Source organism: Heterodontus francisci, chromosome 40, assembly GCF_036365525.1.
Source record: "Heterodontus francisci isolate sHetFra1 chromosome 40, sHetFra1.hap1, whole genome shotgun sequence".
Taxonomy (NCBI): domain Eukaryota; kingdom Metazoa; phylum Chordata; class Chondrichthyes; order Heterodontiformes; family Heterodontidae; genus Heterodontus; species Heterodontus francisci.
In genome coordinates this window covers 11410150-11425657 of record NC_090410.1, presented here as the reverse complement: position 1 = coordinate 11425657, position 15508 = coordinate 11410150, and the positions used below count along the sequence as shown (strand labels likewise).

At 46.4% G+C, this 15508-nt stretch overlaps 1 protein-coding gene across 2 annotated transcripts in view; it reads right to left on the bottom strand.

Moving 5' to 3' along the window:
- Positions 1 to 14419, bottom strand: part of ptgir (prostaglandin I2 receptor) — a 56991-nt gene extending 42572 nt beyond the window's left edge. Inside the window, exons 1-2 of one of the 2 annotated variants that reach the window (XM_068019040.1) lie at positions 13384 to 14419; positions 12258 to 12741 (exon numbers count right to left, since the gene is read on the bottom strand). In XM_068019040.1, coding sequence (XP_067875141.1) covers positions 12466 to 12741; positions 13384 to 14223 — 1116 coding nt within the window. In that variant the 5' untranslated portion in view covers positions 14224 to 14419 and the 3' untranslated portion in view covers positions 12258 to 12465. Of the gene's footprint in view, positions 1 to 12257; positions 12742 to 13383 lie in introns of those variants that run through there. The other variant, XM_068019041.1, reaches the window with a different exon arrangement.
- Between the last annotated feature and the right edge of the window lie 1089 nt (positions 14420 to 15508).

Below are 15508 nucleotides of genomic sequence, written 5' to 3'. Positions count from 1 at the left end.
GCTGCAGCAGAATGGCAACTCTGCAAGTTTAATCCAGGAAACAGGGCTCCAAACAAAGAGTCATGAAGCAACAAACAGCTGGGCCAGGAAGTGATGCAATTTTTGCTCTAATCTGGACCGACCAAACGCAAAAATGTACTTACGGTCATGGTACTGTTTGCTGGGACACTTCATGGAAGGTTTCCAAGAGTTGGTTCAGTGACAAAAGCTCTTTAAAGAAAGAAATTGCCTTGACGATGTGACACCCACCATGAGTTGTGATTGTGTTTACAACTCAAAGGCTTCACCGAGGTCCTTTTAAGAACGTAAGAAATAGGAGCAGGAATAGGCCATTCAGCCCCTCAAACCTGTTTCACCATTCAATAAGATCATGGGCCAATCTTCATCAACTCCAATTTCCTGCCCGATCCCAATATTCCTTGATTCCTTTGGTGCCCAATAATCTAATGATCTCAGTCTTAAATCTACTCAACGACTGAGCATCCACAACTCTTTGGGATAGAGAATTCCAAAGATTCACAACCCTCTGAGTGAAGAGACTTCTCCTCATCTCATTTTCAAATGGACAACCCCTTATACTGAGACTGTGACCCCCAGTTCTAGACTCTCCAGCCCAGGGGCAACATCCTCCCAGCATCTACCCTGTCAAACCATTTAAGAATTTTATAAGTTTCAATGAAATTACCTCTCATTCTTCTAAACTCCAGAGAATATAGGCCCATTCTACTCAATCTCTCTTCGCAGCCCAGTCCCTCTCATCCAGGAATTAATCTGGTGAACCTTTGTTCCGCCCTAAAACAAGTAATATGCTTCCTTAGGTAAGAAGACCAAAACTGTACACAGTACTCCAGGTGTGGTCTCACCGAAGCTTATTTAGAGTGAACCACATTGTGTAGGACGGACTGGGTAGAAGTGGCAGAGGCAGTTTCCCTACTGGACATCAACAACAGGGACTTGTATTTATATTCTGCCTTAGCGTAGTAAAACATCCCAAGGTTCTTCACTGAGATGTAATGAGACAAAATTTGACACCGAGCCACATAAGGAGCTATTCGGACAGGCAACCAAAAGGTTGGTCAATGAGGTAGGTTTTAAGGAACATCTTAAAGAAGGAGAAAGAGGTTTAGGGAGGGAATTCCAGAGCTTAGGGCCCTAGGCAGCTGAAGGCACGGCCGCCAATGGTGGACCAATTAAACCAAGAAGGTGCAAGGGGCTGGAATTGGAGGAGTGCCGAGATCTCAGAGGGTTGTCGGGCTTGGAGCAATAGGGAGGGGGGTGGTGAGGCCATGGAGTGATTTGAACACAGTAGTGCAGTGGTTAGCACTGCAGCCTCACAGCTCCAGCATCCCGGGTTTGATTCTGGGTACTGCCTGTGTGGAGTTTGCAAGTTCTCCCTGTGACTGTGTGGGTTTCCGCCGGGTGCTCTGGTTTCCTCCCACAGCCAAAGACTTGCAGGTTGATAGGTAACTTGACCATTGTAAATTGCCCCTAGTGTAGGTAGGTGAAAGGAGAATTGTGGGGATGTGGTAGGGAATATGGGATTAATGTAGGATTAGTATAAATGGGTGGTTGATGGTCGGCACAGACTCGGTGGGCTGAAGGGCCTGTTTCAGTGCTGTATCTCTAAATAAAAATAAATAACAAGTTTGAGAATTTTAAAATCGAGGAGTTACTGGACCAGGAGTCAGCAATAAGGGGTGAATGGGACTTGTTGGGAGTTAAGATATGGGGCAACAGAGTCTTGAATGAGCTGACATTTACAGAGGGAAGCAGTTGGATTTTTGCGATATTCTGACATCCTTCACAGCCATTTCTTTCTAGTTATTTTATTGCGGATGGCATTAAAAGTGAGTTTGATCACCTGATGTGAAGCATCTGCTCTATTCACTGGATGACAGTTGAACTCGTGACCCCAGGCTACTTTCTTTGAATTGAACCCCCGCCCCACAAACGCAGGGGCACCGGGACCAATCATCGCGGGTTTACCACCACCCCTCCCTGAGATCAACAACCTCTGTGCAAATTCAGAATTGAACACTGGGCAATTTGCTGAACTTGAACCAGTGAAACAATGGGAGGGGGAGCAGTAAGGTTGTGTGTATTATTGTGAAAGACCATATAGGTTTCTCTCCAGCATTTTACCTACACTGGTTCCTGACACTCACTATTTCCTTGGGTGACCTCCATCCCAATTTGACAAGCACTTTTGGAGCCCTTTGCCAGACCTCTCTTTCATGCTTGGCCCATTTCTGACATTGGACCTTACATTGCTGGTATAAACAAGATTAATTCTGGTATATTGCTCCAAGCTATAACCACAAGTTTCCAAAACCTTACATCATTGCTGCACCTCCCCTGAAATGTTTTACAATGATGCACTCCCACTGCAATTAACCTGAAAATGAGGCCAGTAAACGGAAAACTGTGCAACTGTTTGGTCTCACTGAATAAATTCAGAATTGGAAAGGATTTATTTTATGGCCATGTAAAAGTCAAAACAAATTCCTAATAAATGTCTGTTTCATCTTGTTCTATCTTAGGGACCAAAATACCAAGTTATGTTGGCTGAAAATGGCACCCATCTGAAAGTAATTTTGACTGGCGTGCATAGGAGTTAGATTATTGCTGGAGCCATGACCACTGTGCAAAAATTCCAAGAACCTAAGGGCTGGGTGAAGGAAACGGGAGGAATGGTTCCTGAAGAGGTCCCACCTTGGGGCAATCTCCATCCAGTTCCTTGGGCCCCGACTGCAAAGTTGCCCCGGCTTTTGCTTCATCTTCGTCACAGAGTTTGCCAGATGTGAGAAGTTGGAAGGTGACACGAGTGCAGTTGGGAGGGTTGAGATTTAAAACACAAAGATGGGGGACAGTGTAGAGGGAGCTTTACTCTGTATCTAACCCCGTGCTGTACCTGTCCCTGGGAGCGTTTGATGGGGACAGTGTAGAGGGAAGCTTGGCTGTATATCTAATGTGTGCTGTATGTTACCTGCATGTGTTTAATGGGACAGTGTAGAGGGATTTTTACTCTGTATCTAACTTGTGATGTGCCTGAGTTGCGAGTGATGAGAGGAGTGTTTTTTTTTCTAACTTATTCCAGGGATGTGGGTGACTGGCATTTATGGCACATTCTTAGTTGCCTGAGAAAGTGACAGGCCATCTTCTCAGAAATTCTATGTATAAATGAGTTGTGTCCTGGTTACCTCGGAGGGCAGTAAACATCCAATGACATAATATGGGACTGGAGGCACCTTAAGGTCAGACTGAGTAAGAGTGGAAAGTGCCTTTTGCTCAAGGACACTACCGATCCAGTTGAGTTTTTACCTGAATCCAGCAGCTCTTGTAGTTGGTTCCAATCAATGCTAATTTTTCTGTGCACCTAACGCTTGGTCTACCTGACCAGCAAGAGTTTGATAGTATTGTATTTAGTTTTAATTGGCATTGCGCCCATGCTGCACTTAACCATGAATGCAGACGTTGATTGAATTATTAGCTGTCGGTCATAGTTTAATATGCTTTTGGGCAAAACTGCTACTGATCTGATGTAAATCAGGGACCATTAAAACGGATCAGGTAAGAACAGCTGGCTGCAGTAAATGGAGTGGGTTACGGATTCTACAAGTTAACACATACCAACCCATTTCCTTTTAACACACACCAACCCATTTCCTTTTAACACACAAACGCCCAACATCAAGCTAGATCGGGGCAATAGAAACATGGATTTCAATACTAACCTTATCCGTCGGCTAACAGCAGGCATTAGCAGCAGAGCAGGAGCTTGAGGCTCCTGTCCCCTACTGATGATGTCACACTCAGGGTGACAACAACATCAGCAACAACTTTCCTTTATAGAGTGGTCTTACCAATGTAAAATGTCCCAAGGCTCTTCACCGGAATGTCATGAAACAAAATTTGACACTGAGCCAAAGCGATAGGTTTTAGGGAGCGTCTTAAAGGAGGACAGAGAGAGGCGGAGAGATTTAGGGAGGGAATTCTAGAGCTTAGGGTCTCGATGGCTGAAGCTACAGCTGCCAATAGTGGGATGAGGGAAGTGGGAGTGGACAAGAAGCCAGAATTGGAGAAATCCAGATATCTTGGAGGGTTGTCAGATTGGGGGAGAGCACAGAGATTGGGAAGGAGGAGGCCATATAGGGATTTGAACACGAGGATGAGAATTATAAAACTGAGGTGTTGCCAGGCTGGGAGCCAATGCCAGCCAGCGAACGTTAGGATACAGGCAGCAGAGTTGTGGAAGAGCTCAAGTTTACAGAGGCTGCAAAGTGGGAGTCCGGCCAAGACAGCACTAGAATATAGTAGAGTTTTGATATGACACTTTTAACATTGAAAAGGTTATGTTCTCACTTTGTGGGAAACAGGTGGGTGACTTCCATAAAAAGGTAAAATGAGCTGCCAACTTAATCAGAAAGAGTCTGGATATGCAGCTCCAGTGCCGTAATCTGCAGCGTATGGACCAAATGTTGGAAGGTGGGGTTAGGCTGGGTGGCTCGTTTTTCAGCTGGCGCAGACACGATGGGCCAAGTGGCCTCTTTCTGTGCCTTAAACTTTCTAAGATCCTATTTCTATTCTATAACTTGCTGTTATCTGCTTTACACTATCACACCGACTCAAACATTTAACCCACAAGGGAGTGAGTTGTAGGTCTGGCAAAAATTAAAAGTAATTAAGCCACTTGGGAGCCTTGAAACCTCAATGTTCGCTTTTATTGAAGACATCTCTTTAGAACAGGCGTGGTTTGTGTTTCTTGGCGTGAGTATGTCAGGTGTTCACACGCCAACCGGTGTGGTTTCAAGATTCCTGTTTGTTGAATCAGTTTTATTTTGGTATCATCAAGGTCAGGGATAGTCGTGGAACATAATACTTCCTATTTTGGCAGCCACTGTCCCACCGAACACCCCCAGGGCAGGTACAGCTTGGGGTTAGATACAGAGTAAAGCTCCCTCTACGCTGTCCCCATCAAACACTCCCAGGACAGGTACAGCATGGGGTTAGATACAGAGTAAAGCTCCCTCTACACTGTCCCCATCAAACACTCCCAGGGCAGGTACAGCACGGGGTTAGATACAGAATAAAGCTCCCTCTACATTGCAGAAGCACCGCGAATTATTTATCCTACCAGAGAGTGCTCACGACCTCCTGCTGGAGTTATAATGAACACTGGGTGAAGGGAGCTGATCTTACAGAATGTCTTAGACATGTTACTGGCTTCTGCTGGGGACAGACTGTGCTGCACACCAGGGTCTAAAAATTCACTGCCATTAAAATAATTGAAACATGAATCCGCAGGTCTTCCATATTAAGTCATTGTGAACTGGAGCTTATGGTTGAGAACACCCCACGTCCTGCCCTGCAGCAAACAATCTAACTTTATTGCTTAATATGTGATTCAATAAAATATGTTCTTCCACTTAGGTACACTCCAGGTGAAAGATGACACTGTTTATTTTACTGAGTGTGATTATATGTGTGCACTGTCTCTTTAAACAGGAAGGCGCTGTGCTCCTTGCTCCTGCAACTTCTCTACACAGGTGTCTGTCAGATAACACTCTCATCTCTGAATCTGCAGGTCGCGAGTGCAATTTTCACTCCAGAGACTTGAGCACAAAATTCAGCGTGACACTCCCAGTCCAGTACTGAGGGAGTCTTCTGGATGAGAGATTAAACCCATCTATCCTCTCAGTGGGGTGTAAAAGATCCCCTGGCACAATTTTGAAGCAGAGCAGGGCGTTCTCCCTGGTGTCCTGGCCAATACTTATCGTGCAACCAACAACATTAAAGCAGATCTTCTGCTCATTATCACATTGCTGTTCGTGGGAGCTTGCTGTGCGCTAATTGGGTCCCACATTTCCCACATTACAACAGTGACTGCACTTCAAAAGTACCTCATTGGCTGTAAAGCGCTTTGGGACATCTTGAGGTAGTGAAAGGCGCTATATAAATGCAAGTCTCACACCGAGCGTTGGATTAGAGTGCTGTGCCCCCAAGATCTGAGTGCTTCCCTGGCAACGGAGGGATTCTGTCAGAATGCGCATTTCCTCATTCATGAGATGGGTTCCGTGGTGCCAAACAGGGCTCCTCTACGCTCTCCCTCCATTATATCTGTGACTGATTTAAATGTGTTAACATCTGCGTTAAAACAATAGGACGAGCAGCATGAGAACGTTTTAAGTACCTGTCCACTGATATCGGGACAGTGGTTTTAAGCCTCCGTTTGTTGTTAAATCTCCCTTGAAATATTACAGGGTGATTTTTATTGATAGCCGTGAATTTTCCACTGAGGTGCAGAGCGAGGTCGGGGGGGGGGGGGTGGGGGTGGGGGGGGGGCTACAGATGGGAAAGGTGTGGGCATGCATGTCCTAACATAGATGTCAGCTCTCTGATCTCAGCTTCCTTGCACCGAAGTACCTGGAGTCATTTTCAAAATGTCAGTTATAAGTGCCCTCCCACCAGAGGTGCCAGGGTCTTGGGCACATCAGCAGGCACATACCACCCTCTTCATCTCACTCTCTTCATACCACCCTCTTCATCACACTCTCTTCATCACACCCTATTAGCATATCCTTCTATTCGTTCTCCCTCCATGTGTTTATCTAGCTTCCCCTTAAATGCATTATTCACCTCAACCCCTCCCTGTGGTAGCAAGTTCCACATTCTCACTGCTCTCTGGGTGAAGAAGTTTCTCCTGAATTCCCTATTGGATTTATCCGTGACTACCTTATATTTATGGCCCCTAGTTTTGGTCTCCCCCCAACCTGTGGAAACATCTTCTCTACGTCTCCTCTATCAACCCCCCGGATAATTATAAAGACCTCTATCAGGTCACCTCTCAGCTTTCGCTTCAGTCTCTCCCGATAATGATATCCTCCGTTATGGTATCATTCTAGTAAATATTTTTTAGAACCTTCTCCGGTGCGTCGATATCCTTTCTGCATATGTGGCAGTCAGCTGTGAAATCCGACAGCCAGATCCGTAGATCCACTCTTTCAGAAGGACTGCAGTTCTGCTGCTGGATGACAGGGCTGGGTCACAGGCGCTGGTACCCCGTAATCCAAATTAACCCCAGCTACTACTGTCTTTTGGGCCAGACTACCTGAACATGTGCATATGGATTCAGTACAGGAAGCTAAAAGGAACTCAAGAGGCACCTGAGAGAAGGCAAAAGCCATGGCTCTGTGGGTAGCAATCTGGCCTCTGAATCAGAGGCTTGTGGGTTTAAGCCCCAATCCAGAGTCTTGAGTGCATAATTCGGGCCAACATTTCCAATGCAGCACCGAGGGAGTGCTGCACTGTCGCAGGTTCTGTCTTTCAGATGAGATGTTAAACCAAGACCTGTCTACCATCCCAGGTGGATATAAAGGACCCCATGGCACTATTCTGAAGAATAGAAGGGGAATTCTCCCTGGTGTTCTGACTGATATTTATCCCTCATTGCTGTTTGTGGGAGCTTGCTGTGCGCAAATTGGCTGTTTCATCAGAACAATGGCTACAGTTTCAAAAATACTTCATTGGCTATAAAGCGCTTTGGGACGTCCTGACAGGTGCTATGGAAATGCAAGACCTTTCTTTCTTGGAGAAGAACGGCTCCTGGACCTTTTCTTCTCGCCTAAGTAAGTCGGAGTGGAACTTCCCAGAGCTTTTCCCAAATTGGCTACATCAGGAGGTGGGTCACCGGTGTCCATCTTTATACCATATATGGATGAGGCAAGGACTGGATGAGGCTTGAGGCTTTCCCAACCATTTTGTATGTTTGTTCTTGGACCATAGAAGGCCAAGAGGAAATTTAAAAGAGTTTTTTTTTTACATTATGAAGGGTTTTGATAGTTTGTCCCTCTTCGCCCTATTTCCTGTGGTTGCGGAGCCAATGATGAAGGGCCATCAAATTAAAATTGAGAGGAGAAAGGGTGGAAGAAATATTTTGGAACAAAGGGTTATTGGAGCATGGAATGCTTTTTCACCGAGATAAGGCAGAGACCATTGTATCTCTTAAAGGAAAATAAGTCTAAATAATGGAAGCAGAGATAGATACAGGGCTATGGGAAGAGAATGTGGAGCACTGGAATTCGTTTGGGATCAATACAAGGATATGGATGTTAGTTGTGTGTCAGTGGTTTGATTATATGTAGGTGAAGGGTGTTAACTGGGGTTTTAGTTGAGCACTTATACGCAGACCCTCACTGGGACTGGGAGAGGTTTTGATTGAGGAGCTACATGTATGTAATCCTTTTATTCTGCACAATAAATGTGAAACTGAGTAAATATAAGTTTCAGCATTATCTTTCCAGAAAAAGCTTTCTGGAATATAACAATGGGGAGAGAATGGGACAGTGGGATTAATTTGAGATTAATGCAGGGCTGTGCAGAAAGAGTGGGGCAGAGGGAGCAGTCTTGGATTGATTTAGCAAAGCGCTGGCACTGATATGATGGGCCGAATGCCCTCCTTCTGCACGGAGAACTTGTACCGCTCAATGCTATCATTTAGACTAATCTCATCGCCATCTCTGTCACTCTGCTTTGCATTGTCAATGGACAAAAACTCAATGGTCAGGTAACGTGAAACAGCAGCTCATTACCGAGTGATACTCACAGCTGGGCTACACATGACCGCTAGAAATTCCATATTATCTAATTACAATTGTTTGTAAAACCTAATTAATTCATCAGCAGGGTCTGTGAAGCATCCATCAATTTCATTTAACCTTTATGTTTAGTTTGCCAGCTATACCAGTCTGGTATTTGCCTCCAATCATTGCAATATGGTTTGTCTTTATTTTAAATCAGCTGAATAATTCCTTCTGTGCAAGGGGAAAGGATTACTTTAAAAAGCATGCAAATAACAACAATTTGCATTACTAGCCGCCTTACAGTCGCAAAATGTTCCAAGATGCTTTATAGGAAAGAAAAACATGCATTTCTGTTGCGCCGGTCATGTCCCAAAGTGCTTTACAGCCAATGAAGTACTTTTGAAGTGTAGTCACTGTTGTAATGCAGGAAACACAGCAGCCAACTTGTGCACAGCAAGCTCCCACAAACAGCAATGTGATAATAATCAGATAATCTGTTTTAATGATGTTGATTGAGGGATAAACTCCCCCGCCACAGGGCTTCTTATGTCCACCTGAAAGGGCAGACAGGTCGTTGGTTTAATATCTCATCTGAAAGACGATACCTCTGACAGTGCAGCACTCCCTCAGTAGTGGACTGGCATATCAGCCCAGATCATTGCGGGCTCTAATCTCTGGAGCGGGACTTGAATCCACAACCTTTTGATTCAGTAGGCAAGAGGGCTAGCCATTAAGCCATGGCTGACAAGTTATCAAACAAAGCTGGACACTGAGGCACATAAAACCATAGTAGGACAGGTGACCAAAAGTATGGTCAAAGAAATAGATTTCAAGTAGCATTTTAAAGCAGGAGAGAGGTAGAGACGCAGGAGGTTTAGAGTAGGAATTCCTGAGCTCAGAGCCAAGGCAGCTGACAGCATGGCCAGCAAAGGTGGGGTGATTAAAGTATGGAGGTGTGTAAGAGCCCAGATTTGGAGAAGTGCAGTGATCCAGGAGGGTTGTGGGGCTGGAGAAGGTTACAGATATAGAGCGAGGCAAGAGTTTTAAAAGCAAGAATGAGAATTGCCGAACTGTTCATAACTGACTTAAATAGACCGGCAGGGTCCCAGTTTCAGTCTCCAGTTTGTACGGAGGTAGCTGGTATAAAGTCAGCAGCAATAAAAGTGGGGCTTCGGTTATTTGATAGGGAAAGGGGACAGGGGGCAAAAACATCTGCCAAGGGTTTCCTTGTTACTGTGTCCAATGACTCCTGCTTGAGAGATCAATGCGTGTCAACACGATGCCAGCTGCCCTCCACCTGACTGTCGGTTCCCGTATGAAGACTAGGTCCGTCAGCAAGCTGCCAGTGACGGTGGATCTTGCACACTTGCAAGGGGAAGGGAGAAATTGGCATGGGATTGAGGCATTCCTGACTGGAATTTCCTCCATCCAACCTCCGCCAGGAATTCAAGCTGGTCTCTATGCCAACCAGCGAACTGCCGCTAAAATTTTCTGAAGGTGTCATCAGCATTTGGCAAACGTAACCAAAAAAAACAATCAGGGCCCAAGGAAAGTGAGGAACAGCCGCCATCTTTCTTCTATAATGACCTTGTTGACGTCAGAAAAATTAAGCTTCAGAGTCACCAAACCGTCATTCGTGCACATTAAGCACAGCACGTGTTAAGTAAATGCAATTATGGAAACTTTTTTTTTAACCTAACAGATTCGGATGCCAGAAAAATATGTTCAGCTGCAGCAGGAGCCTCCCCGTCATCCTTATTTGGACAGTGGGTCCAGAGGCGGCCAATTAGGAGGCTTAGTTAGAGTTCCAATGCCCTCGGTAAAATCAGGCCATCGTCTTTGGGTTGTGTGCATTAAGGAGTTTGAATGATTTTGTTGCACTCACTCCATAATAATACTATGTAAGCATGGAACAGTGCTGAACACAGTCAATACATCTTATCCTATAAACCCTCCACGTCTGTTATTTATTCATTGAGCCTTCCTCTCCTTTTAGTTCACAGCTGGTGTATCCCATCCCAATCCTACCCCCTCCGGCACCCAGAAGCATTTCTGTGAGATCCTGACATGACTCACATAACCTGCGACGCACGAGTGTGGCAACAGCACTGGAAACGGCATGCCCAGCACAGCAGCCCACCCGAGTCTCACTCATTGCAGGGTCAGTAGGTCAGAGTGGGACAAATGCATCAGTTGCTCTGAATGCCCCTCTGCCCCATCTTCTCTGCCTACCGAATGTTTCAGTAAGTTTAGAGATCAGGTAAACAAATTAAATATGGAAACCACAGGAACATAGGACTTAGGAGCAGGAGTAGGCCATTCGACCCCTCAAGCCTGCTCCACCATTCGATAAGATCACGGCTGATCTGGTTGTAGTCTCAACTCTACTTTCCTGTCTGCCCCCCATAACCCTGGACTCTCTGGTCTATCAAAAATCCATCTAACTCAACCCTGAATAAATTCAATGACCCAGTCTCCACTGGAAGAGAATTTCACAGACTAACGACCCTCAGAGAAAAAATTTCTCCTGATCTCCATCTCAAAAGGGAGGTCTCTTATTAAACAGTTTTGCCTAGTTCTAGTCACCCTGACAAGAGGAAAAATCCTCCCGGTATCCACTCTATCAAGTCCCCTCAGGATCTTATATATTTCAATAAGATCACCTCTCATTCTTCTGAATTCCAATGGGTATATACAGTACAGAAGGAGGCCATTTGGCCCACCTTTCCTGTGCCAGCTCTCTGAAAGAGCTATCTAATTAATACCACACCCCCTGCTCTTTTTACATCGTCCTGTAAATTGGTCCTTTTGAAATATTTATCCAATTCCCTTTTGAAAGTTACAACTGAATCTGCTTCCAGGCAGCGCATTCCAAATGACAACAATTTTCTATGTAAAAGGAAATATAAAGCTCACATAGAAACCTTGGAGAAAATCTGACACTGAAAGTAGGAAGAATCCAGAGGAGCAGTGGGGACAGGGCCCCGGGATGGCCCAAGTTCAGCGATCTGGCACTCCCAGTAGGGAGTTACACTCGAAGAGGGGTTTAGGTTGAAGACTAGACTACAAAGACAAGAAAGACTTGCATTTATATAGCACTTATCACAATCTCAGGGCTCCTGACGTGCTTCACAGCCAGAGGGACACTTTTGAAGTGCAGTCACCCTTGTAATGTAGGAAAGGTGGCAGCCAATTTGCACAAAGCAAGATCCCACAACAGCAATGTGATCATGAACAGATAACCTGTTTTAGTGATGTTGGTTAAGGGATAATTACTGGCCAGGACACAGGGGAGGGGAGAACTCACCCACTGGTTCGAAATAATAACGTGGGATCTTTACGTCCACTTGAGAGGGCAGATGGGGCCTTGGTTTAATATCTCATCCGAAAGACGGCACCTCTGACAGTGCAGCACTCCCTCCGTACCGCACTGGAGGGTCAGCCTCACGTTTCTCCACTGAGATATGAACTCATGACCTCTCGTACCATATAGCACAGGTTGCCTGACCCTGTTGGGAGCATGTGATTGGTGAACTTATCTTAATTCCCTGAAACATCCAGCTGAGTTTTAAAGTTCAAAAGATTTCAAAAAGAACTTATCTCCTCAGTGTTTTACAAATTAAAACAATCTAAATGTTGCTATAGATTATCAGAGACGCTGCATTTTAAAGAGGCACCAACTTTATTTTGGGGTGGCAGGTCACTGCAGTTAGTCACATAGTTACAGCAACATGCTTTGACATGAAAGATATTTATACAGCACCTCATTTCATCTCAGAATTGCCTTAAAGAACCTAACAGACATGGAATCATATTGGTAAACAGTAGCTCAGACTTGCTAAGGTGTGTTCTAATTTTTGTTTTATTCATTCATGGGATGTGGGCGTCACTGGCCAGGCCAGCATTTATTGCCCATCCCTAACTGCCCTTGAGAAGGTGGTGGTGAGCTGCCTTCTTGAACCGCTGCAGTCCATGTGAGGTACGTAACAGTGCTGTTAGGAAGGTAGTTCCAGGATTTTGACCCAGCGACAGCGAAGGAACGGCGATATAGTTCCAAGTCAGGATGGTGTGTGACTTGGAGGGGAACTTGCAGGTGGTGGTGTTCCCATGCGTCTGCTGCCCTTGTCCTTCTAGTTGGTAGAGGTCGCGGGTTTGGAAGGTGCTGGGGGAAAAAAGTTTAGAAAAAGCCATTTTGCTGATATGGCCAGCTTGAACCTTTTTATATTAATTCACTGGACATGGGGGGGGGGGGGGGTTGTCACTGGCAAGGCTGGCGTTTATTGCCCATTAATTGTTGCCATCACTGAATGGTTTTATGGGCCCCTTTTGGGGTGGGGGTGCTGTTAAGAGTTAGTGTGGGACTGGCGTCACATAGCGTCACAGCGTCATTTAAGGCACAGAAGGAGGCTATTTGGCCCATCAAGCCCATGCTGGCTCTCTACGAAGCAATCCAGTCAGTGTCACTACCCCACCCACCCCCCACCCCGATTCCCACAGCCCTGCAAGTTTATTCCCTTCCAGCTGCCATCCAATTATAGATGCCAGACTGGGTATGGAGGGCAGGTTTCGTTCCCTAAAGGGGGCATTAGTGGATGCACTGGAGGGAGGATGAATTTAAGACAATCTGGCATTTTGTGGGTCACTTTTAACTTGACATTAGCTTTTCAATTTCCAGATAGGTTTTTTTTTTGGCCAACTGTATCTAACTTCTCAAACTGCCATGGCCCGAATCTGACATTGGGACCTATGGAATTTTTTTCCCCCCTTGGAAAGTAGTCTGAAACTAAAAAAAAAACTTGCTTACCGTCAGTGGGAGGGAGCAGATGGCGAATATAGTGGTCATGGAGGCTAGCAGGATGAGATGGTCCACTTCCTCCTCCCTCTGGCCGAAGAGGCTCTTCCTCCGCCGCTGGGAGGAGAGCACCGAGCCCCTCCTGGCTTTCTGGTTGCGGTGCATCTTACAGAGGCTGACAATGACCGAGCCGTTGCACAGGAGGACGGCGATGATCAGGAAGGCGATGAGGGCGGCGTAGAGCAGCGAGAAGCCCACGGCAGCCGCCCCCTCGCTGGATTCCATCTTCAGGAAGCACCAGGTGCCCGGGCAATACTGCTTGTGCTCCCCGAAGCCCGCAAAGGGCATGATGCAGAAGAGGGCGGCGAAGGCGTAGATGACCGGCAGGGCAACCTTGGCACAGCTCCTGCCGATGTGCTGCGAGTAGAAGTAAGGGTGACTGATGGCCATGCATCGCTCCACCGCCATGGCAAATAAGATGAGGGTGGACGCCAGTCCGAAGAAGGTCATGCCAAAGGCGAAGAAGTCGCAGAGAGTGTGATTCCCCACCAGGCCGATCAGCGACCTCCCCTTGGCGTAGGACACGAACACCACGGGGCTCAGGAAGCAAGTGCCCATCAGGTCGGTGACAGCCAGACCCGTCACCAGGATGCAGAAGACCGAGGACTTGGTCCGCAGCTCGTTCCTGTGCACTCCCAGCAGGACCAAAGCCAGAACATTACCCACCAGACCAGCCGAGAACATCAGGATGCTCACCCCTGGCTTGCTGTCTTCGAGAATCACGCTGGTGTTCTCACATGTGCTGGTGGTATTCATCTCTTCTCCAGCCAACAAGCGACAGGAGGCACCCATACAAACACACACACAGAAAGAAAAAGTTTCTCAAAAGTTGCCAACTTTTGCAAACTGGAGCCCTGCTCTGCCCACCTTGACTGTCATTGCCCCCTTCTCAAAGGGCTGGGCAGACGTTGGACATTGTGAGAGAGAGAGACAAACTCTGCTCACTGACATTTCTGTCCCTGGTCTGAAAGTGCAGGCAGCTCCTCGCTCATTTGTATCTGAGAGTTGGAGGCGGGACCTCGGTGACTGACATCTGCAACCAACAAAGAGACAATGTCCCAAACTCTTAAAGCCGTACCGTCCTCGGAAGCCAGGGTCCAAAATGAGCCTCACAGAGAGTGGAATCTGAAGCCTCACTTTCTCCCCGCCCTTACACAGATCCCAACTGGGAATCTCCTATCTACTCTGATGGGAAAAATAAGGAGAACTTACAGCACAGAAACAGACCCGACTAATCTGTACTGCGGCTTATTCTACACAGGAACTTTTTTCAATGATGTTGCTTAAGTGATATGTATCGACCAGGACGTCCTGGGGAGAACTCCCCCTGTTCTTCACATTGTGTCCGTGGCATCTTTTACACGCACCTGAGAGGGCAGATGAAGGCTAAGTTTAATGTTTCATCCAAAAGATGGACTGTCCGACAGAGCAGCACTCCCTCAGTGGGAGTGTTGGCCTGAATTTTGCACTCAAGTCTTTGGAGTGGAACTTGAAGACACAACCTCTGACTCAGTAGGTGACAGTGCTAGGACCGAGCTGGAGCGGCTAGGCTGAGATTCCGTAGTGGCAAAATATTAGAGAGGGAAAGCAGTATTCCAGCCGGAGGAAAATGAAAATCTACGGGAAACAAGAGAACTTTTTAAATTAATTCTTGGGATGTGGGCAGTGCTGTCCAGGCCAGCATTTGTTGACCATCCCTAATTGCCCTTGAACTGAATGGCTTGCTAAGCCATTTCAGAGGGCAGTTAAGAGTCAACCACATTGCTATGGGTCTGGAGTCACATGTAGGCCAGACCAGGTAAGGATGGCAGATTTCCTTCCCTAAAGGACATTAGTGAAGCAGATGGATTTTTGCAATAATCCAGCATCATCATGGTCACCATTAGTGATGAACTGATGAACCTTTATAAAACACTGGTTCAGCCTCAACTGGAGTATTGTCATAGAGTCATTTACGGCACAGAAGAAGGCTGTTCGGACCATCAAGTCCATGCTAGCTCTCCACGATGCTATGCAGTCAGTTCCACTCCACGGCTCGATCCCCATATTCCTGCAAGTCTATTTCTCTCAGGTGTCC